We start from the raw sequence: 26,060 nt of genomic DNA on the forward strand, positions 1-26,060 counted from the left end.
TGTGTCTCTTGTAAGGACACTTGTCATCGGATGGAGTCCCTGGGTGGTGCAAACTCTTAAGCCCTCAGCTACTAATCAAAAGGTTGGTGGTTTGAACCCACCTGGAGGTGCCTTGGAAGAAAGGCCTGGTGATCTACTTCTGTAAAACCAGCCACCGAAAACCCTATAGAGCACAGTTCTGCTCTGACACACCTGGGGTCGTCATTGGATTTAGGTCCCACTTGGATAGTCCAAACTGATCCTCTTATCTCAAGATACTTCACTTAATTACATTTGCTGCTGTTGTTCTCGGGTGCTGTCGAGTCGATTTTCAACTCAGCGATCCCATGTGATGGAGTAGAACTGCCCTGCAGGGTTTTCTAAGCTGTAATCTTTACTGGAGCAGATCACCAAGTCTTTCTCCCATGGAGCTGCTGGGTGTGTTTGAACCACCAACCTTTGGGCTAGCAGCCGAGCGCTTCACCATTGTGCCATCAGGGCTCCTAATTACATCTGCAAAGATCCTTTTTCCAAATAAGGAAACACTGACAGGTTTTGGGGATCTGACGTGGACATATCTTTTGAGGGGTCACCATTCACCCCATTATAGATAGTGAACAAGTAACCAGGTGAATAAGCGAAACATGGGTGCATTGTAATAAACCCCGCAGATGAAGCAAACCAGGGGTCAAGACAGAGGAGAGCAGAAGTGGCGGACTTTCTGGAGGGGAGTCAGCTGAAGGATAAGGCGAGTGCCATGGGAAGAATGGAGTCCCTGGGTGGTGTAACGTTGAACATGCTCGGCTGCCAACCAAAAAGCTCGTGGTTGCGGTACAAGTCCACCCAGAGGCACCCCAGAAAAAAGGCCTGGTGATCTACTGAAAAGTCAGCTATTGAAAACCCTATGGAGCACAGTTCGATTCTGACACACGTGGGGTTGCCAGGAATCGGCAGCTAGCTTGTTTCTTCCGCTCTGGTATAACCTCGTACTAACTTAACTGAGAACGTTTAAATAATATTTATTAAGAGCTCGCTATGTGCTTGTAGGAGTCTCTGGTGATGTTCATGGTGAATGCACTCAGCTGCTAACTGAAAGGTTGGTGGTTCGAGTCTACCCAGAAGTGCCTCAGAACAAAGACCTGGCAATCTACTTCTGAAAAACCAGCCATTGAAAACTCTATGGATAGCAGTTCTGTTCTGAGACATGTAGGTCACTAGGAGTCAGGACTGGCTCAACAGGCAGTTGGTTTGCTTTTCTACTCTGGTATGACCTTGTAAAAATGGGGTTGGGGTGGCATTTGACCTCCTCGAACTTCACGAGGGGAAGGAGAATCAAGACCAACAGCCCAAGGAAGATTCCCATGAGGCGGAGGTCAGACAGGCCTCCTCTCCCTGCCATCTTTACCGATGCCAATATCAACCATCCCTCCCATGGCACTCTCTACTTCTCTGCTGGCTTTGATAATTCATTGCAGTGGCCACACAGAGCTCGCAGGCAATAATCACAATTACGGGGTTTATTAGGGAAGTGTTACAGTTTAGGTTCAGGAATGCCCAGGATACAATTCTTCCATTAGGACAGCCCCTTTTGAGCTGTGCTCGAAGGCACACCTCTCCTTGACCCCTCGGCGTCTGCCCTGCTTGGGCAAGTGTTACAAAGCTCTTTTAGTTCTGCTGATAAGTGCCCCCGAGGTACCCTACTCTACCAGCAAGCCTCGACCCAAAAGCACTCAGCTCTAGCTCTGTGGGTCAGCAAACCTAGTTCCACAAGTGTCCGGAGGCATCCTACTCTGCCAGAGGCCTCCTGCCCAAAGGCACTCAGCTTTCTCGCTCTGTGGGCCGGGAAGCCCACTTCACCTTCTCTCGCCGGTCTCTCCTGCCATCGTTTCTCGGCCACTGCTTCTTGCCATCTTCAGTGTTACAGCTCTCTCTGTCTCTTGGCTTCGGAGCTTCTCAGCGCAGGGATCCTGGGTACAAAGGATGTGCTTGGCCCCTGGCTGTTCTTCCTCGGTGGTGGTGTGATCCTCTTTCCTGCCTCTGGGATGGCTGGGTTCAAGTCCAGAGGGGTGGCAAAACTGACCAGTCCCCTTAGTGGGCCACAATTACCCTATTCGCATAGTCCCACCCAATCACTTGAGTGGGAGTTACAAGGCCATGGCAAGAAAGTCCCCCCAAAAACGATCCATTGTGCTGCAGACCTCGTGTTGACTTAACAGAGAACATCTTCCCAGAATTCCTATTCATTCATTCATTCAACTAATATTTATTAAGAACCCACTACAGGGTCGCTACGAATGGAAATCGACTTGATGGCAAGGGGTTTGGTTTGGATTTTATGTGTTAGTAGGAGCTCTGGTGGCGTAGTGGTTAAGTGTTCAGCTGCTAACCAAAAGGTCAGCAACTGGAATCCACCAGGCGCTCCTTGGAAACCCTATGGGACAGTTCTACTCTGTCCTATGGAGTCACTATGAGTCAGAATCGACTTGACGGCATCGGGTTTGGTTTATGGTTATGTGCTAGTAAGGAGCCCTGGTAGCACAACAGTTAAGTGTTCAGCTTCTAACTAAAAGGTTAGTGACTTGAACTTACCCAGGAGTTCCAAGGGAGAAAGACCTGGCAATCTGTTCTTGTAACGATTACAGCCTAGAAAACTTTATGGAGCAGTTCTACTCTGTCACATGGGGTCACCGTGAGTTGGAATCAACTCGACGGCACCCTGCAACAACACACGCTAGCAGGAGACCCTGTGTAATTCAAACACTTAATGAGCTCAGCTGCTAACCAAAAGGTCGGAGGCTCGAGTCCACCTGGAGGTGCTTGGAAGAAAGGCCTGGAGATCTACTTCTGAAAAATCAGCCACTGAAAACTCTATGGGGCACAGTACTACTTTGACACACATGGGGTCGCCGTGAGTTGCAATCGACTTGAGGGCAACTGGTTTTGAGGCTCAGTTTATACCCATGGAAAATGAGCCCTACCTCATTGCAGGGTTGTTTTGAGGGCCAAATGAACCAATTGAAATAAATGCCTAAGGACTGCCTTGCCCAGTGCCGGGCACACAGTGAAATCTCAGTTCATTGGAGCTGCTGTTATCACCCTTTGTCTGAGAATTGACAACACGCAACGGTTTATCCGTCTCCTGTGCAGGACTCCCCTAGCTCTGATGGCCTGGCTGGCTTTGCATTTCATCCCACCCTTAGATCAAGCCCAAATCTGCTTTCCTATGACTTTCCCTGCTGATGGCCACGAGCACACAGCTGATCGGCCTTCCTCCTGATGGCAGGTCAGAGATCTTTCGGCTATGAGTGTATTTTCAGCGACGTACACGTCACCTTTAACCAGTTGCCATGGAGTAAATTCTGACTCATGGTGACCACATGTGTATCAGAGTAGAACTGTGCTCCATAGGGTTTTTTTTTTTTTTTTTTTTGCATTTCTTTTATATTTTGTTGTTGTTGCTGAGAACATACACAGCAGAACATACACCAACTCAACTATTTCTACATGTACAATTGGGCGACGTTGATTACATTCTTCAAATTGTGCAACCATCCTCACCCTCCTTTTCTGAGTTTTCCCTCCCTCATTAACATAAACTCCCTGCCCCTTAAGGTTGCTGTTGTCAATTTGACCCCATATAGATAGTTCTTAAAAGAGTACAATGCTCAAGGCAGGCATTCTTTACTAATTAAGCTAAACTATTGTTTGGTTTAAAGAATTCAGGGAATATTTTTGGTTTAAGGTTTAAAGACTATCTCAGGGCAATAGTTTCAGCAGTTTATACAGCATCCATGGCTTCAGAAAGTCTGGATTCCATAGAATTCCAAATTCTGTTCTACATTCTTCCCCCTTTTGATCAGCATTCTTCTATAGAATCTTGGTAGCAGCTAATTCTTCTGGTCGCATGGCAAAGGGAGCAGTTGTTCACGGTAGCAATTAGCCACACATTCCATTTCCTCCTCCCATTCCTCATTCCCCTTCTTTCTCTGTTGCTCCAGGTGAATAGAGACCAATTGCTGTACTTTAGATGGTGATTGCAGGCTTTTAAGACTCTAGGCACTACACAATGATAGTAGAAGGTAGAACAGAAGCACTAAACATGGTATGAGGCCAATTCACTCCATAACGTTTTCATTGGCTGATTTTTTAGGAGGAGATCGCCAGGCTTTTCTTCTAAGGTATCTCTGGGTGGACTTGAACCTCCAAACTTTTGGTTAGCAGCCAAATGCGTTAACCATTTGCACTGCCCAAGGGTGGCTGCATATTAATTACTATCATTTAAGTACACCATATATTTTACTTATTTATTTCATTTAAAGTGTCTTGCCTGTCTCTCATACCAGGGTGTCAGCTCCACAGGGGGTCTTGGTCTGTTTTGTTCCTTGCTGACCCCAAGCATTTGAGCAGTGCCTGACACATAATAACCAAACCAAACCCGTTGCCCTTGAGTTGATTCTGACTCATAGCGACCCTATAGGACAAGGTAGAACTGCCCTGTAGAGTTTCCAAGGAGCAGCTGGTGGATTTGAACTGCCGACCTTTTGGTTAGCAGCCAGAGCTCTTAACGACTGAGCTACCAGCGCTCCTGACACACGGTAGGGACTCAATAAAAACACCTTGCAAAACTATTTACTGGTTGCCACGGAGTCAACTGCAACTCGTGGTGACCCCGTGTGTGTCAGAGTAGAACTGTGCTCCAAAGGGTCTTTACTGGCTGATTTTTCAGATCACCAGGCCTTTCTTGCAAGGTGCCTCTGAGTGGACTCAAACCTGTAACCTTTTAATTAGCAGCCCGGTGTGTTAACTGTTTGCACCATCCAGGAACTCCTGACATACAATAAACGGCACATATTTGAAGCGCACAACTTGACACATTTTGACATGTGTATGTTATTGTCATTGCTAGGTGCCCTTGAGTCACTTTGGACTCATAGCGACGCTGTGTACAACAGAACGAAACACTACCCGGTCCTGCGGCACCCTCACAATCGTTGTTACGCTTGAACCCATTATTGCAGCCATGGTGTCAATCCATCTTGTTGAGGATCTCCCTCTTTTTCACTGACCCCTCTACTTTACAAAGCGTATGTCCTTCTCCAGGGACTGGTCCTTCCTGATAATGTGTCCAAAGTATGTGAGACACCTGTGAAAATAGCCCCACAATCAAGAGAGTAAACACATTTGTCACCCCCAAAAGTTGCCTCCCACCCCTTTATCATATCTCCCTTTTACCTCCCCGCCCTCCTTCTTCCATCTCCAGGCCATGGCTGATCTACTTTTGGTCACTATAAGTACGCTGGCATTTTTGAGAGCTTTATATACATGGAATTATACAGAACGTACTCTGGTTTTGTCTGGCTTCTTTCTGTCAGTGTAATTCTTTTGAGATTCCTTTAGGTTGTGATGGGTGTCACTACTCCTTTTCTTGCTGCAGTTGAGCAGTGTTCCACAACTGGCGGGACCACATTCTCTTGAACCATTGCCTGTTGATGGATATTTGGGGTGTCCCTACTTTTCGTAGCTGCTGTGAATATGCGTGTAACAAGGCTTCATCTGAACAGTCTGCTTTCATTTCTCTTGGGTAAATGCCTGGGAGGGGATGATACGGTGTGTGTTTAATGTTTTAAGGGAGTCCATGAGTGGCGCAAATAGCTAACTGCCTGACTACTAACCCAGAGGTTGGCGGTTGGAACATATCCAGAGGCACCTCGGAAGAAAGGCCTGGCAATCTACTTCTGAAAAATCAGCCAATGGGGTGATTACACCCTGTGGGGTGTAATTCTATGCTGACACACATGGGGTCACCCTGAGTGAGAATCGATTTGACAGCAACTGTTAGTTTTATTATTATTATTGACTGAGGTCCGTGGTTTACATGAGGGTTCTCTCTCTGTGTTGTCCAGTCCTATCTATGGGTGTTGACAAAGGCATAGTGTCATGTGTCCACCATGACAGTCTCACAAGGAATGGTTTCACTGTCCTAAAAATGCCCTGCGCCTCCCTGCCCCCCATTCATGCCTCCCCTGAGCCCCTGCAAACACTGGTCTTTTCACTGCTTCTGTAGTGTCACCTTTTACAGAGCGGACTCAGACAGAAAGTAGCTCTCTCAGATGGGTTTCTTTCACTTGGAAATACCCACTTCGGGTTCCTCGATGCCTCTTTGCAGCTTGGGTCCTCATTTTTTTTGTTGTTGTCGTTTGGTGCCATCGAGTTGATTTTGATTCATAGCAACCCCATATGACAGAGTAGAACTGCCCCATGGTGCTCTCTTGGCTGTAAACTTTTCACAAGTGGATTGCCAGCCTTTTCTTCCACGGAGCCCCTGGATGGGTTCAAACTGCCAACCTTTTGGTTAGCAGCTTAGTGCTTAACTGTTGTGCCGCCAGGGCTCCATCATTTCTTTTTATTGTTGGACAATGCCCCAGTGTATGGATATACCTCATTTGGCGTTTTCTTTTAAAATTAGTTAATTAATTAATTTTATTGTACGTTAGATGATTTACAGAACGAACTAGTTTCTCATTAAAGTTAGTCCACATGTTGTTTTTCTGACATTGGTTAACAACCCCACGACATGTCAACACTCTCCCTTCTCAACGTCGAGTTCCCTATTACCAGCTTTCCTGTTACCCCCTTGCCCCTGGGCGGGTGTGCCCGTTAGCTCATTTGGCATTTACATTCCCAATGTTCAGATGAGTAAATTGAAGGTCCAGAAGGTGAAGCGAGTCTCTCAGCTGAGCAGTGGCTGGGCAGGGAGTCGGGGCCAGGTCCGTGTGACTGTTGAGACATTGAGTGTGAGTTGGGGTGGGAGGTAAGGCGGGAGAGGAGAGAGAGGCTGCTAGAGGACGGCTTCGAAGGCCGAGCTGAGGGGTTTATACTCTGCACCTCTGCTTGGAGGTTTTGAGATGGGTCCATAGCACGCCCACCCTCTCTGTGCAACATGTGGGTCCCCCCAGGGAGGCTGGGGCCCCAAGATGAAGGGGCTGAGGGCGGAGGGCCCCATTTTCTCTGTCTCCCCCGACCAAGCCCTGGCAACAGGCATTTCCTGTTTCCTGCCTGCTCCCTGGGGCTGCGGTGGGGGTTGGGGAGCTGAGGGCAGCTGCTGTCCTCTTCTCTGGGTCCTCTTCTCCTGCTCCCCGCCCCCAACCAGGAATGGGGACCTCCGTCCATCACGCTGTGCCCCCGAAGGAGGGTGGTGGATGAACTGGCCTTTGCAGTTCTCTGTCTGTCCTGTGTTGATGGGGACAGGCAGACAGAGGGGAAGAGGGAGCCTCAGAGTTAACCACAGTGCCCGGGTGCTGATTTGCATATGGGCAAGATGCTACCCCAGCCCCGTGACCCTCTCGGGGATCCTGGAGGAAGGAGGAGGGTTGCTGAGTGGGTGGCCCGAAACAGCTAGGAAAGAATCTCATATGCCACCCTCCTGTCCTTTTCTACCTTCTCCCCTGATTCAGGCCACCTGGAAGTTCTTCCGGTAGTCTAACTTCAGCCACTCTTGCTGTCTGAGGGAGGCTCTTTCTTTGGCCGTTCCCACCCCAGCCGGGAGGGGTGATGAGTCATCTGCCCCTTCCCCATCCCCCACGCTGAGGTGTCACATGACTGGGGGGGGTTCCTTCTCAAGGTTCAGCAGATCTCCCTGATGTCAGGAGGGAAATTCCTCCCTCAGGCCAGAAGAAGCCAGCTGTTCTGTTGCCCCTGGCAACCTGCAAGCCCTGCCTGGGGTCAGCAGCAAGGGCTACTGGGATTGACCTAACCGAGGCTGGGGGGCGGAGCATGTGGTGTCCATCACGTACTCAAATCCTCATTGTGCCGCTTCCTACTGCCAACAGGAAGCAGCTTGGAGTGGTTCAAAGACGCTGGGTGGTACAGTGGTTAGGGGCGTGCCCTCTGCTTTCGGAGAGTTGGTATCTGGCTCCCTAGTCCTACCTGTGTGACCTAAGGTAGGCGCCTCTCTGAGCCTCAGCTGTCCCATCCGTCAAGTGAGCATGCATTCATTCACCAATTTTTATTGAGTGGCGCAAAACGTTTGCTAACCAAAGGTTGGTATTTTGATGGCCCAGCTAGAGGAGCAGTGGAAGGAAGACCTGGCGATCTGCTCCCATAAAGATTGCTGTGGATTTGATCCCAACTCATAGCGGCCTCATGTGTGCAGAGTGGAACTGCTCTGTAGAGTTTTCCAGACCGTGACCTTTTGGAGGAGCCCTGGTGGTGTAGTGGTTAAGAGCTCAGCTGCTAATCAAAAGGTCGGCAGTTTGAACCCATCGGTTGCTCTTTGGAAACTCTGTGGGGACAGTTCTTCTCTGCCTTATAGGGTCGCTATGAGTTGGAATTGACTCGACAGCAACATGTTTAGGTTTGGTGGACTTTTTGGAAGATGGCCAGCCCTTTCTTTCAGGGTACTTCTGGGTGTGTTCAAACTGCCAACCTTTCAGCTGGTACTTCAGCGCTTAACTGTTTGAGGCACCTCGAGACTTAGGAACTTAAAAACACATTTATTAGCTCACACAGTTTCTATTTGTCACACAGGTCCAGTCTTGATTGAACATGGGAGAGTCTTACAAATGGGGTGAATACAGGGAGCCAGACACCATTGGAATGCCATCTTGGGTGTTGGCTACTAAAACTCAAAACCCCATTGCCATCGAGTTGATTCTGATGCATAGCAATGCTACGTGACACAGTAGAACTGCCCATAGGGTTTTCTAGGCTATAATCTTTACCGAAACAGATTGCCACATCTTCCTCCCTAAGAGTGGCTGGTGGGTTTGAAATGCTGACCTTTCGCTTAGCAGCCAAGCACTTAACCATTTTGGCGCCAGGGCTCCTTGCTACTAAAAACCACGTAGTCTTAATTATTGTAGCTTCAAGATAAATTTTGATATCTAGTAGGGCACGTCCCCCGCCTTATTTCTCTTCTGTAGGACTCTCATGGTGATCTGTGACCCAATGTTTTCCATATAAATTTTAGGATTGGTGTGTCAAGTTCCATGAAAAACCATTTTGAGAGTTTAATTGAAATTGCATTGAATCTGTAGATCAGGTTTGGAGAAGATTAAGATTTTTAGAACATTGAGTCTTCCTAGTCAAGAACTGGTATTTATTTCACTCTGTTTATTTAGACACTCTTTCACGTGTATTATAATTTCCTCCATAACAGATTTGTACTTCTTTTCGTTAGATTGGCTAAGTATTTCCAGATTTTTAAAAAATGTTTTTTAGGATGTGGTAAAAATGGTATCCTTTTAAAATCAGAGTACGGTTTTCAGACGGTAAAACGCTCAATTCTTTTTTATTTTCATTTTTTTATTGTGATGAAAATATGCATAACAAAAACATATGCCATCTCAGCGATTTCTGCACGTACAGCTTAGTACCATTGGCTTCCTTCTTCAAGTTGTACAACCAGTCTTGCTACCCTTTTCCAAATCATTCCACCACCATTAACATAAACTCAATGCCCCCCTAAGCAAAAGCTCCCCCGCCCCCTCCCTGCCACCGATGGGAACCACTAATGATCTTTGGTTCCTACGTATTTGTTTGTTTCCTATAAGTGAGATTCGACAATATTTGTCCTTTTGTGACTGGCTTATCTCACTCAGTATGATGTTTTCAAGGTTCATCTATGTTGTGGCATATATTCGGGCTTTCATTTCTCTTGATGGCTGAGTAGTATCCCACTGTATGGACCGCATTTTGTCTATCCATTCATCTATTGATGGATATCGGGGCTGTTTGCACCTTTTGGCTGTTGTTAAAAGTGCTGCAGTGATGAACATTGGTGTACAGTTTTCTGTTGGCATTCCTGCCTTTTCTTCGGGGTATATTCCTAGGATCTGGATTGCTGGGTCATATGGTAGTTCTATGTTTAGCATTTTGAGGCATCGCCAAACTATTTTCCACAATGGCTGTACCATTTTACACACCCACCAGCAATGGGTGAGGGTGACATATTGAACTCTTTTTTTTTTTAAATTATACTTTAGATGAAGGTTTACAGAACAAACTAGTTTGTCATTAAACACTCAGTATACATATTGTTTTATGACATTGGTTAACAACCCCACGACATGTCAACACTCCCCCTTCTCAACCTTGGGTTCCTTCTTACCAGCTTCCCTATTCCCTCCTGCCTTCTAGTCCTTGCCCCAGGGCTGGTGTGCCCCTTTGGTCTTGTTTTGTTTTATGGGCCTGTCCAATTTTTGGCTGAAGGGTAAACCTCGGGAGTGGCTTTATTACTGAGCTTAAAGGGTGTCGGGTGGTCATAATCTCAGGGTTTCTCCAGTGTCTGCCAGGCCAGCAAATCTGGTCTTTCTTTGTGAGTCAAAATTCTACCTTTTTCTCCGGCTCTGTCCTGGACCCTCTATTGTGATCCCTGTCAGAGCAGTCAGTGGTGGTAGCCGGGCACCATCTAGTTATGCTGGACTCAGTCTGGTGGAGGCTGTGGTAGATGTGGTCCATTAGTCCTTTGGACCAATCTTTTCGTTGTATCTTTAGTTTTCTTCAGTCTTCCTTGCTCCCGAAGAGGTGAGACCAGTGGAGTATCCCAGATAGCCGCTCACAGGCTTTTAGAACCCCAGACGCTACTCACCAAGGTAGAACATAGAACATTTTGTTTATAAACTATGGTATGCCAATTGAGCTAGATGTTCCCCAAGACCATGGTCCCCACAGCCCAGCAATCCGGTCCCTCAGAGAGTTTGGCTGTGTCTCTGGGGCTTCCGTGGCCTTGCCTTGTACGAGTTGTGCTGGCTCCCCCAGTACTGTGTAATATCTTCCCTGTCACCAGAGTTACCACTCACCTGTTGTCTATTTAGTGTTTTTCCAACCCCACCCCTCCCCTCCCTCGTAACCATCAAAGATTGTTTCTTTTTGTGTGTAAGCCTTTTCATGAGTTTTTCTAGTAGTGGTCTCATAAAATATTTGTCTTTTTGTGATTGATTGACTTATTTAACTCGGCATAATGCCCTCCAGATTCATCCACGTTATGTGATGCTTCACAGATTCATCGTTGTTCTTGATCATGGTGTAATATTCCGTTGTGTGTGTGCACCACAGTTTGTTTCATCTGTTGATGGGCATCTAGGTTGTTTCCATCTTTTTACTATTGTGAACAATGCTGCAGCGAACATGCGTGTGCATATGTCTATTCGTGTGATGACTCTTATTTCTCTGGGATATATTCCTAGGAGTGGGGTGATTCGATCATATGGTATGTCTATTTCTAGCTTTCTAAGGAAGCACCACGTCCTTTTCCAAAATGGTTGTATCATTTTGCATTCCCACCAACAGTGCAGAAGAGTTCCGATTTCCCCATAGCCTCTCCGACATTTGTTATTTCCTGTTATTTATTTATTTTTTTTAAAATTTGTACCAGTAATGCCAGGGGTTGAGATGGTTTTGATTTGCATTTCTCTAATGGGTAGTGATTGCGAGCACTTCCTCATGTGTCTGTTGGCCACTTGAATGTCTTCTTTGGTGAAGTGTCTGTTTACTTCCTTCACCCAGGTTTCAATTGGATTATTTGTCTTTTTGTTGTAGAGGTGTTAGATTTTCCTGTAGATTTTAGAGATTAGACCTTTGTCTGATTTGTAATAGCCAATTTTTTTTTCCAGTCCGTAGGTTTTCTTTTTCACTCTTTTGGTGAAGTCTTCTGATGAGTGTAAGTGTTTAGATTTTAGAAGATTCCAGTTATCTAGGTTATCTTCTGGAGTTTGTGTGTTGTTGGTTGTGGTTTGTATCCCATTAATGTGGTGTATTAGGGCCTCTAACGTCGATCCTATTTTTTCTTCTGTGAACTTCACAGTTTTTGGCTTTGTATTTAGGTCCTTGATCCATTTTGAATTAGTTTTTGTATATGGTGTGAGGTATGGGTCCTGGTTCACTTTTTTTGCAGATGGACTTCCAGTTTTGCCAGCACCATTTGTTAAAAAGACTGTCTTTTCCCCATTTGATGGACTTTGGGCCCTTGTTGAAGATCAGGTGACCTTGGGGGATGGATTTACGTCTGGGTTCTCAATTCCGTTCCATTGGTCAATGTATCTGCTGTTGTACCAGTACCAGGCTGTTTTGACTACCATAGCTGTATAGTAGGTTCTGAGGTCAGGTAGTGCAAGTCCTCCTACTTTATTCTTCTTCAGTAGTGCTTTACTTATCCGGAGCTTTTTCTCTTTCCGTATAAAGTTAATGATAAGTTTTCCATCTCTTTAAAGAATTTTGTTGGTATTTGGATTGGGATTGCATTGTATTTGTAAATCACTTTGGGTAGAATTGCCATTTTCGTAATTTTGAGTCTACCTAACCATTAGCATGGTATGTTTTTCCATCTATGTAGATATTTTTGGTTTCTTGCAGTAGTGTTTTCTAGTTTTCTTTGCATAGGTCTTTTACATTGCTAATTAGATTTATTCCTAAGTATTTTATTTTTTTAGAGACTATTATCAATGGTATTGTTTTCCTGATTTTCTTTTCATTGTTTCTTTATCAGTGTATAGGAATTCAACTGATTTTTGTTTATGTTCATCTTGTATCTTGCTTTCTCTGAGTTCCAGTAGTTTTCTCGTGAAGTCTTTTGGGTGTCTTATGTATAGTAACCTATCATTGCAAATAGGGACAGTTTTACTTCTTTGTTACCAATTTGGATGCCTTTTATTTCTTTTTCTTGCCTTGCTGCTCTAGCTAGGACTTTCAGCGCAGTGTTAAATAGGAGTGGTGATAAAGGGCATCCTTGTCTTGTTATGGTTTTCATGGGGAATGTTTTCAGCCTCCCTCCATTAAAAATGGTGTTGGCCATTGTTTTGGCAGAAATGTCCTTTATTATGTTGAGAAATTTCCCTTCTATACCTATTTTATTGAGAGTTTTCATCAGAAATGGGTGTTGGACTTTGTTGAATGTCTCTTCTGCGTCGATTGAGATGATCATGTGATTCTTTTCTTTCCTTCTACTTATGTAGTGGATTACGTTGATTGATTTTCTAATGTTGAACCATCCTTTTACACCTGATATGAATTCTACTTGGTTGAGGTGTGTTATTTTTTGATATGTTGCTGAATTCTATTGGCTAGAATTTTGTTGAGAATTTTTGCATCTATGTTCATGAGAGATATTGGTCTGTAATTTTCTTTTTTTGTGGTGTCTTTGCCTGATTTTGGTATCAAGGTTATGCTGGCTTCATAGAATGAATTCAGAAGTATTGCTTCCTTTTCTATGTTCTGAAATAGTTTGAGTAGAACTGGTGTAAGCTCTTCTCTGCATGTTTGCGAGAATTCTCCGGTGATGCCATCTGGGCCAGGGGTTTTTTTTTTGAGTTTTTTTTTTTTTAATTACCTTTTCAATCTCTTCTCTTGTTATGCGTCTGTTCAGATTTTCAACACCATTTTGTGTTAGTTTGGGTAGGCAGTGTGTTTCAAGAAGTTTGTCCATTTCCTCTAGGTGTTGAAGTATAGTTTTTCATAATACTCTGTTATTATTCTTTTGATTTCAGTTGGGTCTGTTGTAATGTCCCTCATTTCATTTCTTATTTGGGTCATTTGCGTCCTCTTCTGTTTTTCTTTTGTGACATTGGCCAGTGGTTTGTCAATTTTGTTGATCCTTTCAAAGAACCAACTTTTGGTTTTGTTGATTCTTTCTATTGTTTTCCTGTTCTCCATTTCATTTATATCTGCTCTAATCTTTATTATATCCTTTCTTCTGGTGGCTGTGGGCTTCTTTTGCCGTTCTCTTTCTATTTGTTCAAGTTGCATAGCTAATGTTTTGATTTTTTCCATTTCTTATTTTTTGATGTGCACATCTATTGCTATAAATTGACCTCTGAGGACTGCCTTTGATGTGTTCCCAATGCATGATGTGTTTTCATTCTTGTTTGATTCTAGAAATTTTTTGATTCCACCTCTGATTTCTTTTATTACCCAGTGGTTTAAAAAAAAAAAAGAAAAGTTTAAGCAGGGTGTTATTCAGTTTCCATGTAATTGATTTTTTTTTTCCTTGCTCTTCCTGTTGTTATTTTCTACCTTGATGGCATTGTGGTCAGAGAAGATACTTTGTATTATTTCAGTGTTTTGGATTTTGTTGAGGGTTGCTCTGTGGCCTAAGATGTGGTCTATTCTGGAGAATATTCCATGTGTGTTGGAAGAGAATGTGGACTTTGGAGCTGTTGAGTGGAGTGTTCTATATATGTCTATGAGGTCAAGTTGGCTGATTGTGCCTTTTAGCTCTTCTGTATTTTGTTGAGTTTCTTTCCAGGTGTTCTGTCCTTTACTGGGAGTGGTGTGTTGAAGTCTCCCACTATTATTGCGGAACTGTCGATTTCTCTTTTCAGTGCTGTCAGAGATTGTTTTATGTATTTTGGAGCCCTGTCATTGAGTGCGTAGGTGTTTATTATGGTTAAGTCTTCATAATGGATCATCCCTTTAATCGTTATATAGTGCCCTTCCTTGTGTTTTATGGTGGATTTTGTATCAAAGCCTATATTGTCTGAGATTAGTATTGCCACTCCTGCTCTTTTTTGGTAGTTATTTGCTTGGTATATATTTTTCCATCCTTTGATTCTTAATAAATTTATGTCTTTGTTTCTAAGGTGTGTCTCTTGTAGACAATATATTGATGGCTCCTGTTTTTAAAATCCATTCTGTTACTGTCTGTCTCTTTATGGGTGCATTTATGCCGTTTACATTCAGTATAATTATTGATAGGTGTGAGTTTATTGCTGTCATTTTGTAGTGCTTTTTTTGTGGGGCTGACATTTTCTTTGTTCCTCATACTCTCTTGTGCTGAATTCTTTTTGTTTGTGGATTTCTTTTGTTTTTATTGAGACTTTATGTTTTTCTTCTTTATTTTGATGAGTAGGTTTGTTAACTTTCTTTGTGGTTACCTTGAAATTTACCCTTATCTTCCTAGGTTTGAGCCAGTTTATTATTACTTGGTATCGCCTTGCCTTCCTCTCCATTAGAAAGTTCTATACCTACATTGTTTATTCCCTCTTTTATTGTTCTGACATTGTTGTCATTTACAGATTAACCTCTCTGGCTGCCTGTTGTAATTCTTTTGGCTTTGGATAGTCCTTAAGAGTTCATTTCCTAGGTTGCTATCTAGCTGGTACAGTCTTGCATCCTAGATTCAGGCTGTGGTCTGATGTTGTTTGTTCTCTGAGTGAAGGGCTCCCTTTAATAATTCTTGTAAGTTTGGTTTGGTTTTTACCCATTCCCATAATTTCTGCTTATCTGGAAATGTCCTAATTTCACCATCATATTTGACTGGGAGTTTTGCAGGATATATTATTCTTGGTTGACAATTTTTTTCTTTCAAGGTTTTATATATGTCATCCCATTGCCTTCTTGCCTGCATGATTTCTGCTGAATAATCAGAGTTTAGTCTTATTGTTTCTCTTCTCTGTGTGACTTTTTGTTTTTCTCAAGCTGCTTTCAGGTTTTTTCTTTGTCTTTGGTTTTAGCAAGTGTGATTATGATATGCCTTGGTGATTTTCTTTTGGAGTCTATCAGTGGGGTTCATTGAGCTTCTTGGATGATCAGCTTTTCATCTTTCATGATATTAGGGAAGTTTTCTGTCAGCAATTCTTCAACGATCCTCTCTGTGTTTTCCTTTTTCTTCCCCTGTTCTGGAACTCCAATCACTCACAAATTTTTGCATTTGATTGTATCCCACATAATTATCAGGGTTTCTTCATTTTTTTTTCTGATTTTTCCTCAAACGGAGTTGTAGCCAAGTGTTTGTTTTCAATTTCACTGATTGTGTCTTCCATCATTTCAAACCTGCTCCTCAGCCCTTCTATGACATTGTCCATTTCTGAAATCTTGTTGTTTGTCTTTTGGATTTCTAACTGTTGTTTTTGTATGATTTCTAGTTGGGAATTTATTTTGGCATTTTGTTCCTGTATTATTTTCCTGAACTCTTCCATTTTTTTGTCTGTATTTTCCATGAATTTGTCTACCTTTTCCGTGAATTTGTCTAGTTTTTCCTCTTTTTTGTGTGCTTTTTGCTTGAACTCTTGGATAGCTCTGAACATTAGAGATTTGAATTCCCTGCCAGGTAGTTCTAGTTCCTTTTCTTCTACTGGAAAGTCATCTGGTGTGTCAATTTGGAAGCCTACGAACCACTCTGTCCTTTTTTTTTTTCTTAATATTTTGGTATTGTCTGCTGTTTTTAGGACATCCAGTATTTATTTCTTCATTTATTGATTGTAGATCTGTTTGTTTCATCCTGCTTTTGTTGTTTTATCTGGTTATGTCTGAGAAGGAGGGCTGTGCATTCTTTGTTGTTTGCTCATCTGTGGTCACAATGCTTTTCACCACCTTGTCCAATGGGCAGGGCCAGTTGCTCAGCTATGGTGCAACAGGGCAAGTCCAGCTGAAGGGGAGTGGCTGGGATGGGTTGTTTGTGGCACATACTAGGGCTGACAGGGCAGGCTGGGAATCAGTGCTGGGCAGGTTCCGGTAGGCCGAGCTTGTGCACAAGCTGTTTGGAGATGTGATGTTCAGTGCATGGTGCAGGTATACAGGAAGGAGGGGGGAGGTTGTGATGTGTGGAGCTAATACGGGTATGGGAAAGAGGAGAGAGAGGGAGAGAAATAGGAACCAAAACAAAAAAAAGAGTGCTAAGGGAGCTTGCCATTGGAATGGAGAGATGAGAAACTGAGAAATGGAGAAAAACAAAAAGGAAAAAAAAGAAGAGAAAAGAAACTAGATAAAAATTTGGGGAAAAAAAGAAAGACAAGAAAAGCCCCCAGCAGTCCCACTGGTGCAGCTGCAAAGACCATAGAAGTGGCTCCCAGGCTGCACAGTATAGCCTGGCTAGAGGGCGTATAGATGTCACACCGTGACAGGTATTCAGGAGACAGGAAAACGAGGTAAGTATAGAGAGATGAGAGCTAAGAGATGAAGAAAGACAGAAAGGAAAAAAGAAAAAGAAAGAAAAAAGAAATGCCCCCAGGGATCCCACTAACGTGGTTGTGCAGGCTGGGTAAGTGGCTCCGAAGCTGTACAGTGCAGCCCAGCTCTAAGGGGCTCCCAAGCCACAAAAAGAAAAAGAAAACAAACAAAACAAAACAGAAAAAAACGAAACAAAATAAAACAAAAAAAGCCTTGGGTATGCTACCAGCATGGTGGGAGTGGGCTGAGGGAGTGATTCCCCAGTCGAGTAGTGCTTCACAGCAAAGATGGCACACAGAGCAAGGTGTTCGAGAGAAAGGAGGGGGAGGTGGTGGGAGGGACGGAAAACCCAAAAGAAGTGGAAAAAAACAACATCACCAACAGATAAATGGTACTCAGGGAACCGGCCAGGGTGGGTGGGACAAATCTAAGTGGACTGGGCCCAAAGCAGTTGCCTCCTAGCCAAGAGACTGTGGCTGGTGGGAAGCAGAAGAGGACAAGTGGGGGCATGAAGGAGGGTGGGTGTTAGGAAAGCATATATCTCTGGTTACTAGGTGCTCTGTCTGCTGTTAGGAACTTTGTAAAGCTGCTTTCCCGTACTCCCTGTCCACCAATCTCTGATATAGGTGGGGAAAGTCCAGGTGGCATGGACGCTGCAATTCCGGGCCAGCTGACATTGGTGCCAGCCAGGAAGCATGGAGGTAGAGAAGCGGGGAGAGAGTGGGGAATGGGAAAGCGTGTATCACTGGTTACCAGGTGCTCTGTCTCCTGCTGGGAGCTCCGTGAAGCTGCTTTCCTGTATTCCCTGTCCTCTGATCTCTGACAGGAGTCCAAGACGGTGAATCTGTGCTGCGTTAGCTGATAGGGGACCTTTGCACACATCTCCCTTCACTCTGTTCTCTGTCAGTTTCTTATTCCATTCGGTGTTTGGCTGAGTGGTCTATCTCTTCATTTGACACTTTGGGTTCCAGGATTGACAGTTGTCTCTGTTTTACTTAGTTTTTTGGGTCTTTGCTGTGGAGGGACGGTGTGGTGTTTCCGTCTATGGCACCCTGCTGGACAGAAGTCAAAATGTCCAACTCTTAAGTTTGTTGTTCAATCGGTTCTGACGAAGGCATGCATTTAGGAAACCTACCCCTTATCAAGACACAGAATATTGCTATCACTGTCACCTTTCTGAGTCAATCTTTACCTCCCCACCCCAGAAGTAACCACTGATCTGATTTTTATCACCATAGGTTAGTTTTGCTTATTCTCTGATTTCACCAATGTTATCTTTTTTTTTTTAAAGTAACATTTTTCTGATTGATTTTTTTTTCTTATATACTAATATGCAGTGGGCTTTGTATATTAGTTTTGTATTCAGCAACATTGCTGTCTTGGTTCTCTAGTCCTGCTATAACTAGAATACCACAAGTGGATGGCTTCAACAAACAGAAGTTTATTCTCTCACAGTTTAGGAGGCAAGAAGTCCAAATTCAGTGTGCCAGCTCTAGAGGAAGGCTTTCTCTCCCTGTTGGCTCTGGAGAAATGTCCTTGTTATCAATCTTCCCCTGGACTAGGAGCTTCTTAGTGCAGGCACCCTGGGTCCAAAGGGTGTGCTCTACTCCTTGCACTACTTTCTTGATGGTGTGAGGTCCCCATGTCTCTCTGCTCACTTCTCTATTTTATATTTCAAAAGAGATTAAATTCGTTTAAGACACAACATAATCTTGTAGATTGAGTCTGCTGCATCCACATAACTGCCTCTAATCCTGCCTCATTAACATCATAGAGGCAGGATCCACAAAACAGGAAACTCACATCAGATGACAAGATGGTGGACAATCACTCAATACTGGGAATCCTGGTCCAGCCAAGTTGACACATACTTTGGGGGGACACAATTCAATCCATGACAATTGTTAAATTATTTTCTCTAGTACTTTTTCTGTGTATTCTTTTTTTTTAATTTTCTATGTCTTCTGCAAAAAAGGAACATTGTATTTCTTTCTTTGCTTTCTTCCAGTTTTCTTTTTTTTTTTTGTCTCATCTTGATACGCAGGCTGAGACCTTCAATACGATGTTGCGTTGTTGTTATTAGCTGCTGTGGAGTCAGTCCCTGAATCGTGATAACCCTGTGCTTAAAGAATAAAACACTGCCTGGTCCTGTGCTGTCCCCTTGATCAGTTGCAAACTGGACAATTGTGATCCACAGGGTTTTTACTGGCTGATTTTTGAACACAGATCACCAGGCCTTTCTTCCTAGTCTGTCTTAGTCTGGTAGCTCTGCTGAAACCTGTTAGCATCCTAGCAACGCACAAGCCTCCGCTGACAGATGGTGGTGGTTGCTCATGATATGCATCGGCTGAGAATTGAACCCAGGTCTCCCGCATGGAAGGTGAGAATTCTACCACTGAGCCACCACTGCACCCATTTTATGAGTGTACCAACCAACGGGAAGAGATCTATATTTATGCCTACTCCCAGGAAAGGTGATCCAACTGAATATGGAAATTATCGAACAATGTCATTAATATCACATGCAAGTAAAATTTTGCTGAAGATCATTCAAGAGCGGCTGCAGCAGTGTATCGACAGGGAACTGCCAGAAATTCAAGCCAGATTCGGAAGAGGACATGGAACCAGGGATATCATTGTTGATGTCAGGTGGATCCTGGCTGAAAGCAGAAAATACCAAAAAGATGTTTACCTGTGTTTTATTGACTATGCAAAGGCATTCGATTTTGTGAATCATAACAAATTATGGATAACATCGTGAAGAATGGGAATTCCAGAACACTTAATTGTGCTTATGAGGAACCTGTACATAGATCAAGAGATAGTCATTCGAACAGAACAAGGGGATACTGTGTGGCTTAAAGTCAGGAAAGGTGTGCATCAGGGTTGTATCCTTTCACCGTACCTATTCAATCTGTATGCTGAGCAAATAATCGGAGAAGCTGGACTATATGAAGAAGAACAGGGCATCAGGATTGGAGGAAGACTCATTAACAACTCGCGTTATGCTGATGAAAACAACCTTGCTTGCTGAAAGTGAAGAGGACTTGAAACACTTACTGATGAAGATCAAAGACCACAGCTTTCAGTGTGGATTACACCTCAACATAAAGAAAAAAAGTCCTCACGACTGGACCAATGAGCAACATCATGATAAAACAGAGACAAGATTGAAGTTGTCAAGGATTTAATTTTACTTGGATCCACAATCAACACCCATGGCAGCAGCAGTCAAGAAATCAAATAACCCATTGCATTGGGCAAATCTGCTGCAAAAGATCTCTTTAAAGTTTTAAAAAGCAAAGATGTCACTTTGAGGACTAAGGTGTGCCTGCCCCAAGCCGTGGTGTTTTCAATGTTTCCAAATGCTTGCAAAGGCTGGACAATGACTAAGGAAGACCGAAGAAGAATTGACGCCTTTGAGTTGTGGTGTTGGTGAAGAATATTGAATATGCCACGGAGTGCCAAAAGAACGAACAGATCTGCCTTGGAAGAAGTACAGCTAGAGTGCTCCTTATAAATAAGGATGACGAGACTCCGTCTCACACACTTTGCACATGTTATCAGGAGGGACCAGTCCCTGGAGAAGGACATCATGCTTGGTAAAGTAGAGGGTCATCAAAAAAGAGGAAGAACTTCAATGAGATGGATTGACACAGTGGCTGCAACAATGGGCTCAAGCATAACAATGATTGTGAGGATGGTGCAGGACTGGGCAATGTTTCATTCTGTTGTACACATGGTCGCTATGAGTCGAAACCGACTGGACGGCACCTAACAACAACAACAACAACAGTTTGTTTTTCTATTCACCCTTTGAAGAACGCTTGAGTAGAGTAATATTCCATTGTATGGATTTGCCTATTCTGGACATTTTCTATGAATGGGATCATATAGTAGATGGCTCTGGAAGATGCATTTTAACCAAGGAAGACCCTCAACGGGAAGGACTGACACCGTGGGTGCAACAGTGGGCTCAAACATAGCCAACGATTGTTGAGGACGGTGCTGGACCGGACAGTGTTTCATTCTGTTACACATGAGGCCGCTGTGAGTCCGAGCTGGCTCGATGGCACCTAACGAGAACAATCTGATGAGTCCACATCCAGAATCTGGGTCCCTGCTGACTTCATCAAAAGCATTAGGGCCACTGGAGAGGCTGATTGTTGTCGTGGGGGAGGCCGTTGGACGAGAGGTGGTTAGAATTCTTTAGGTCAACCTTAGTGAGGGCTGAGCCCATTGGGATATGGTTATGTTTATTATTGTTGTAAACCTTGGCTGAGGGGTGAAATATGTGAGCTTTTGTGTCTGACTTCCTTCACTGAACATGATTTTTTTAGATGAAAATCATTTTATTCAAAACACACTAATATAGTAAATCAGAGATTAGAATAAACTAAATATTTTAATAACATAATATTGAAATATTTTCATTTTTGTGATAAATATATATATGCGATACACTAAGTATTTTAATAGGTTAATATTTAAATATTTTCTTTTTTGGAAAAAAAATATATATATAGTGACCCTATAGGACAGAGTGGAGCCCTGTCAGCACAATGGTTAAGCATTTCGCTCTTAACCAAAAGGTTGGCAGTTCGAATTCACCAGCTGCTCCTTGGAAACCCTATGGGGCTGTTCTACTTTGTCCTATGTTGTTGTTACGTGCTGTTAAGTTGGTTCCGAAGCACAGTGACCTCATGTATAACAGAAAGAAACGTTGACTGGTCCGGTGCCATCCTCACAATCGTTACTGCCCCATAGGGTTTCCCAGGAGCACAGGTGGATTTGAAGTGCAGACCTTTTGGTTGGCAGCCATAGCTCTTAACCACTGTGCCACCAGGGCTCCAATATATGTGTAAATATACACACACACACACACACACACACACACACACACACACATATATATAAAACAAAACATTTTGCTGTTTCAACATTTTTCACATGTACAATTCAGTGACATTAATTACTGTCATCATCTTGTGCACCCATCACCGCTATCCGTCCCAAATGTTTCTATCACCCTTAAACAGAAGCTCCATGTCCCCCATGCAATGACTTCCCCTTTCCCCCCCTCACCTGGCCCTGGTAACCACTAATAAACATTGGTCTTTATACATTTGCCAATTCTAGATTATTTCATATAATCACACAATATTTGGGCTCCTACAGTACTTGTCCTTTTGTGACTAATTTCACTCAGCACAATGCTTTCAAGGTTCAGCTATGTTGTAGGATGTATCAGAGACCCTTTTCTTCTGCAAAGTATGCTTTACAATAATACTGCATTGTGTAGGGGGACCGCATTTTGAGGGACAAAGGCAAGTCCATAGACACACAAAGCAGATCAGTTGTTGCTGGGGGTGGGGGGTGGGGAGAATGGGGAGCGCCTGCTAACAAGTCTGGGCTTTTTTTTAAGGTGGTGAAAATATCTTAAAACTAGACAGAAGCGATGGCTGCACAACATTGTGAAAGTACTAAATACCACCAAATTGTACACTTTAATATGGTTAACATCCCTAAACCTAACCAGTTGCTGTCAAGCCTGTCCTGACCCATAGTGACCCAATGTGTGTCGGAATAGAACTCAGCTCCATAGGGTTTTCAATGGCTGATTTTTCAGAAGTAGATCACCAAGCCTTTCTTCTGAGGTGCTCTGGGTGGACTCTAACCTTTCAGTTAGCAGCTGAGCACTTTCATCATTTGTACCACCTAGGGACTCCTAACTAGTTGCCATCGAGTCCATTCTGACTCACAGTGACCCTCTAGGACAGAGTAGAACTGCCCCACAGGGTTTCCTAGGCTGTAACCTTTACAGGAGCAGATCACTAGGTCTTTTTCCTTTGGAGCCGCTGGGTGGGTTCGAACCTCTGACGTTTCAGATAATAGCTGAGTGCTTAACTGTTTGCGCCATCCAGGGATCCTTTTAAAATGGTCAGCAGTTAAGTTTATGGTATGTGAATTTTATCTCAATAATTAAAAAAAAAATTCAGGGTAGAGACAGATTCAGGTACAGCTTGATCTTTACCAGAAGAGGGTGTGGTTTCCTGGGAGGAGGGTTGAGGCTTCTGTTTCCCCTTCTAAGCCAGGCTTAGAGTCTGTTCTCCCATGCCCCTTCACTCCCCACTCCCAGCCTCCTGTCTCTCTCTTCATAGTTCCTGTGTCTCAAGAATATCCGGACCTTCTTGTCTACCTGCTGCGAGAAGTTTGGCCTCAAGCGGAGCGAGCTCTTCGAGGCCTTTGACCTCTTTGATGTGCAGGATTTTGGGAAGGTGGGCCCCCCATGAGCTAGGCGCAGAAAGCCCAAACCACTGGATTTCAATTCATTTCCATTAACATCTGCACTGGGTAGCTAAGGGCTCTGTGTGTGTGTGTGTGTGTGTGTGTGTGTGTGTGTGTGTGTGTGTGTTGGGGGGGCAGGGAGGAGAGAGGAGCCAGATCAGGATTGAGTCTCTGCTCCTGCACTGGCTGTGTGACCTCGGCCATGTGGTTGTGCCTCTCTGAGCCCTAAGTCCCTCAGCCTCCCTCTCCCCGCCCCCTCCAGTTGCTGTGAGGAGTCAATGGAACAGTGGGAGCAAGTGATGGGGCTTAGTTAAAGGAGGGCTGACATGGGGGATGAGAAAGAGGAGAAAATCCCCAATCAGGCTCTGGGAGGCCTGAGATCTACCTCAGGGGCTGTGTTCTGTCACCATCATAGGTCATCTACACCCTGTCCGCTCTGTCATGGACCCCGATTGCCCAGAACAAGGGCATCATGTGAGTAGCCATCTAAGCCAATCCTGCCCCCCACCCCCACCCTGTGAAGTCCCGGTCCCACCCGGCCCCCTGGCTGCTGGCTAACCCCATGCTGGCCCCCCAGGCCCTTCCCCACCGATGAGGAGAGTGTGGGTGATGAAGATATCTACAGTGGCCTGTCCGACCAGATCGAGTGAGTGGTGGAGCTGGCGGGAACAGTGCCTGAGAAGCACCTGTCCTGTGGGTCTGAGGGGGGAGACAGCCCCTGCCCTGTGGGTCTGAGGGGGACTTGACCCTGCTCCAGGGGTCTGAGGGGTAATGGCCTGTCCTGGGGGCCTGAGGGGACATCACCCTGCCCTGGGAGTCTGAGGGGGGAGACAGGGTCCTGCCCAGGATGCCTGAGGGAGACTTGACCCTGCTCCGGGGTTCTGAGGGCACATGACCCTGCCCTGGGAGTCTGAGGGCACATGACCCTGCCCTGGGGGTCTGGGATGACCCTGCCCTGGGGGCCTGAGGGGACATGACCCTGCCTTGGGGGTTGAGGGGACATGACCCTGCCCTGGGGGTCTGAGGGGACACAACCTTGATCTTGGGGGCTCTGAGGGGGCCCTGGCTGGGGGTCCGCGGTCCCGCCTGACTCGGCTTCCCGCAGCGACACGGTGGAGGAGGATGAGGACCTGTACGACTGTGTGGAGAACGAGGAGGCCGAGGGTGACGAGATCTACGAGGACCTCATGCGCACAGAGCCGGTGGCCATGCCGGTGCGGGGTCGGCGGCCCTGGTGGGCGGGTGTGGGGCAGGGGGCGGCCCAGGACCCCCATCACAGGCTTCTCCTCCTGCCCTCAGCCCAGGATGACAGAGTACGACAAGCGCTGCTGCTGCCTGCGCGAGATCCAGCAGACAGAGGAGAAGTACACGGACACGCTGGTCTCCATCCAGAAGGTGGGGGACCCACCGGCCTCATCGCGCATGCGTGGGAGCAGTCTCGCTGCCTGTCTGCGTTGGTCACACTGAGGGGTCCCGCCTGTCCCAAGGCGGCCGGGGGCTCTGTCTGTCTCCATTGCTTTGTGTCTCTGGGTCTCTCTGTCTTTTGCCCTGTGACTTTTTTTCTCTCTCCTTGTCTGTCTTTTTACCTCTGTCTGCCTTCCCTTGGGTCTCTCCCTGTTTCTTCCTCTTTCTCTCCCTCTGTATCTCTTTATCCCTGTGTCTCTCTTTTCCTGTATGCTCACCTCTGTCCTTCTGTCTGTCTCTCTATTATTGTCTCCTCTGTCTTTACTCTCTCCCTGTATTTAACAGCTTTGTTGTTGTGGTTGTTAGGTGCCATCGAGTTGATTCTGACTCAGAGCGACCCCATGTGACCTAGTAGAACTGACCCATAGGGTTTTCTAGGCTGTAATCTTTATGAGAAGGAGCCGTGGTAGTGCCCAGGTTAAGTGCTTGGTTGCTAACTGAAAGGTCGACAGTTCGAATCCACTAGCCGCTCTGTGGGAGAAAAGACCTGATGATCTGCTCCCCTAAAAATTTCAGCCTAGGAAACCCTGTGGGGCAGTTCTACTGGGGTGCTATGAGTTGGAATTGACTCTATGGCACACAACAACAGCAATCTTTTGTTTTAAGTAATTAATTTATTGTGCTGTAGATGAAAATTTAAAAATCAAGTCAGTCTCTCATACAAAAAGTTATACACACCCTGTATTTCCCATGTCCATTCGGTCAGCTCCTGTCCCCCTCTTCCTTCTCATCTCACCACCAGACAGGAGCTGCCCACATAGTCTTAAGTATCTACTTGAGCCGAGAAGCTCACTCCTCACCAGTATCGTTGTCTATCTTATAGTCCAGTCCAATCCCTGTCTGTAGAGTTGGCATCAGGAATGGTTCCAATCTTGGGCTAACAGAGGGTCCGGGGACCATGACCGTCAGGGTCCCTCTAGTCTCAGTCAGACCATCCAGTCTGGTCTTTTGAGAATTTGAGGTCTGCATCCCACCGTTCTTGTGCTCCATCAGGGATTCTCTGTTGTGTTCCCTGTCAGGGCAGTGAGCGGTGGTAGCTGGGCACCCTCTAGCTCTTCTGGTCTCAGGCTGAGGAATGTCTGGTTTATGTGGCCCTTTCTGTCTCTTGCACTCACCTTTACCATGTGTCTTTGGTATCCTTCATTCTCCTTTGCTCCAGGTAGGTTGAGACCAATCGATGCATCTTAGATGGCTGCTTGCCTAGTGTTTAAGGCCCCAGATACCTCTCACCAAAGTGGGATGCAGAACATTTTCTTAATATATTTTGTTATGCCAACTGACCTAGATGTACCTTGAAACCATGGGCCCCAGACCCCTGTCCCTGCTACTCTGGCCTTCAAGGGTTTGGTTGTGTTCAGGAAACTTCCTTGCTTTTGGTTTAGTCCAGTTGTACTGAGTTCCTTTGTGTTGTGTGTTGCCCTTCCCTTCACCTAAAATAATATTTGTTT

The 26,060-nt window shown here is 45.0% G+C and overlaps 1 protein-coding gene across 1 annotated transcript in view; it reads left to right on the forward strand.

Moving 5' to 3' along the window:
* VAV1 (vav guanine nucleotide exchange factor 1) overlaps positions 1 to 26,060 on the forward strand; it is an 83,859-nt gene that overhangs the window by 18,379 nt on the left and 39,420 nt on the right. The window contains exons 2-6 of the mRNA XM_049876585.1: positions 23,022 to 23,138; positions 23,564 to 23,622; positions 23,726 to 23,794; positions 24,254 to 24,362; positions 24,448 to 24,543. Of these exons, the coding sequence (XP_049732542.1) occupies positions 23,022 to 23,138; positions 23,564 to 23,622; positions 23,726 to 23,794; positions 24,254 to 24,362; positions 24,448 to 24,543 (450 nt within the window). The remainder of the gene's footprint in view (positions 1 to 23,021; positions 23,139 to 23,563; positions 23,623 to 23,725; positions 23,795 to 24,253; positions 24,363 to 24,447; positions 24,544 to 26,060) is intronic.

The sequence above is a fragment of the Elephas maximus genome, chromosome 3 (assembly GCF_024166365.1).
Source record: "Elephas maximus indicus isolate mEleMax1 chromosome 3, mEleMax1 primary haplotype, whole genome shotgun sequence".
Lineage (NCBI taxonomy): Eukaryota > Metazoa > Chordata > Mammalia > Proboscidea > Elephantidae > Elephas > Elephas maximus.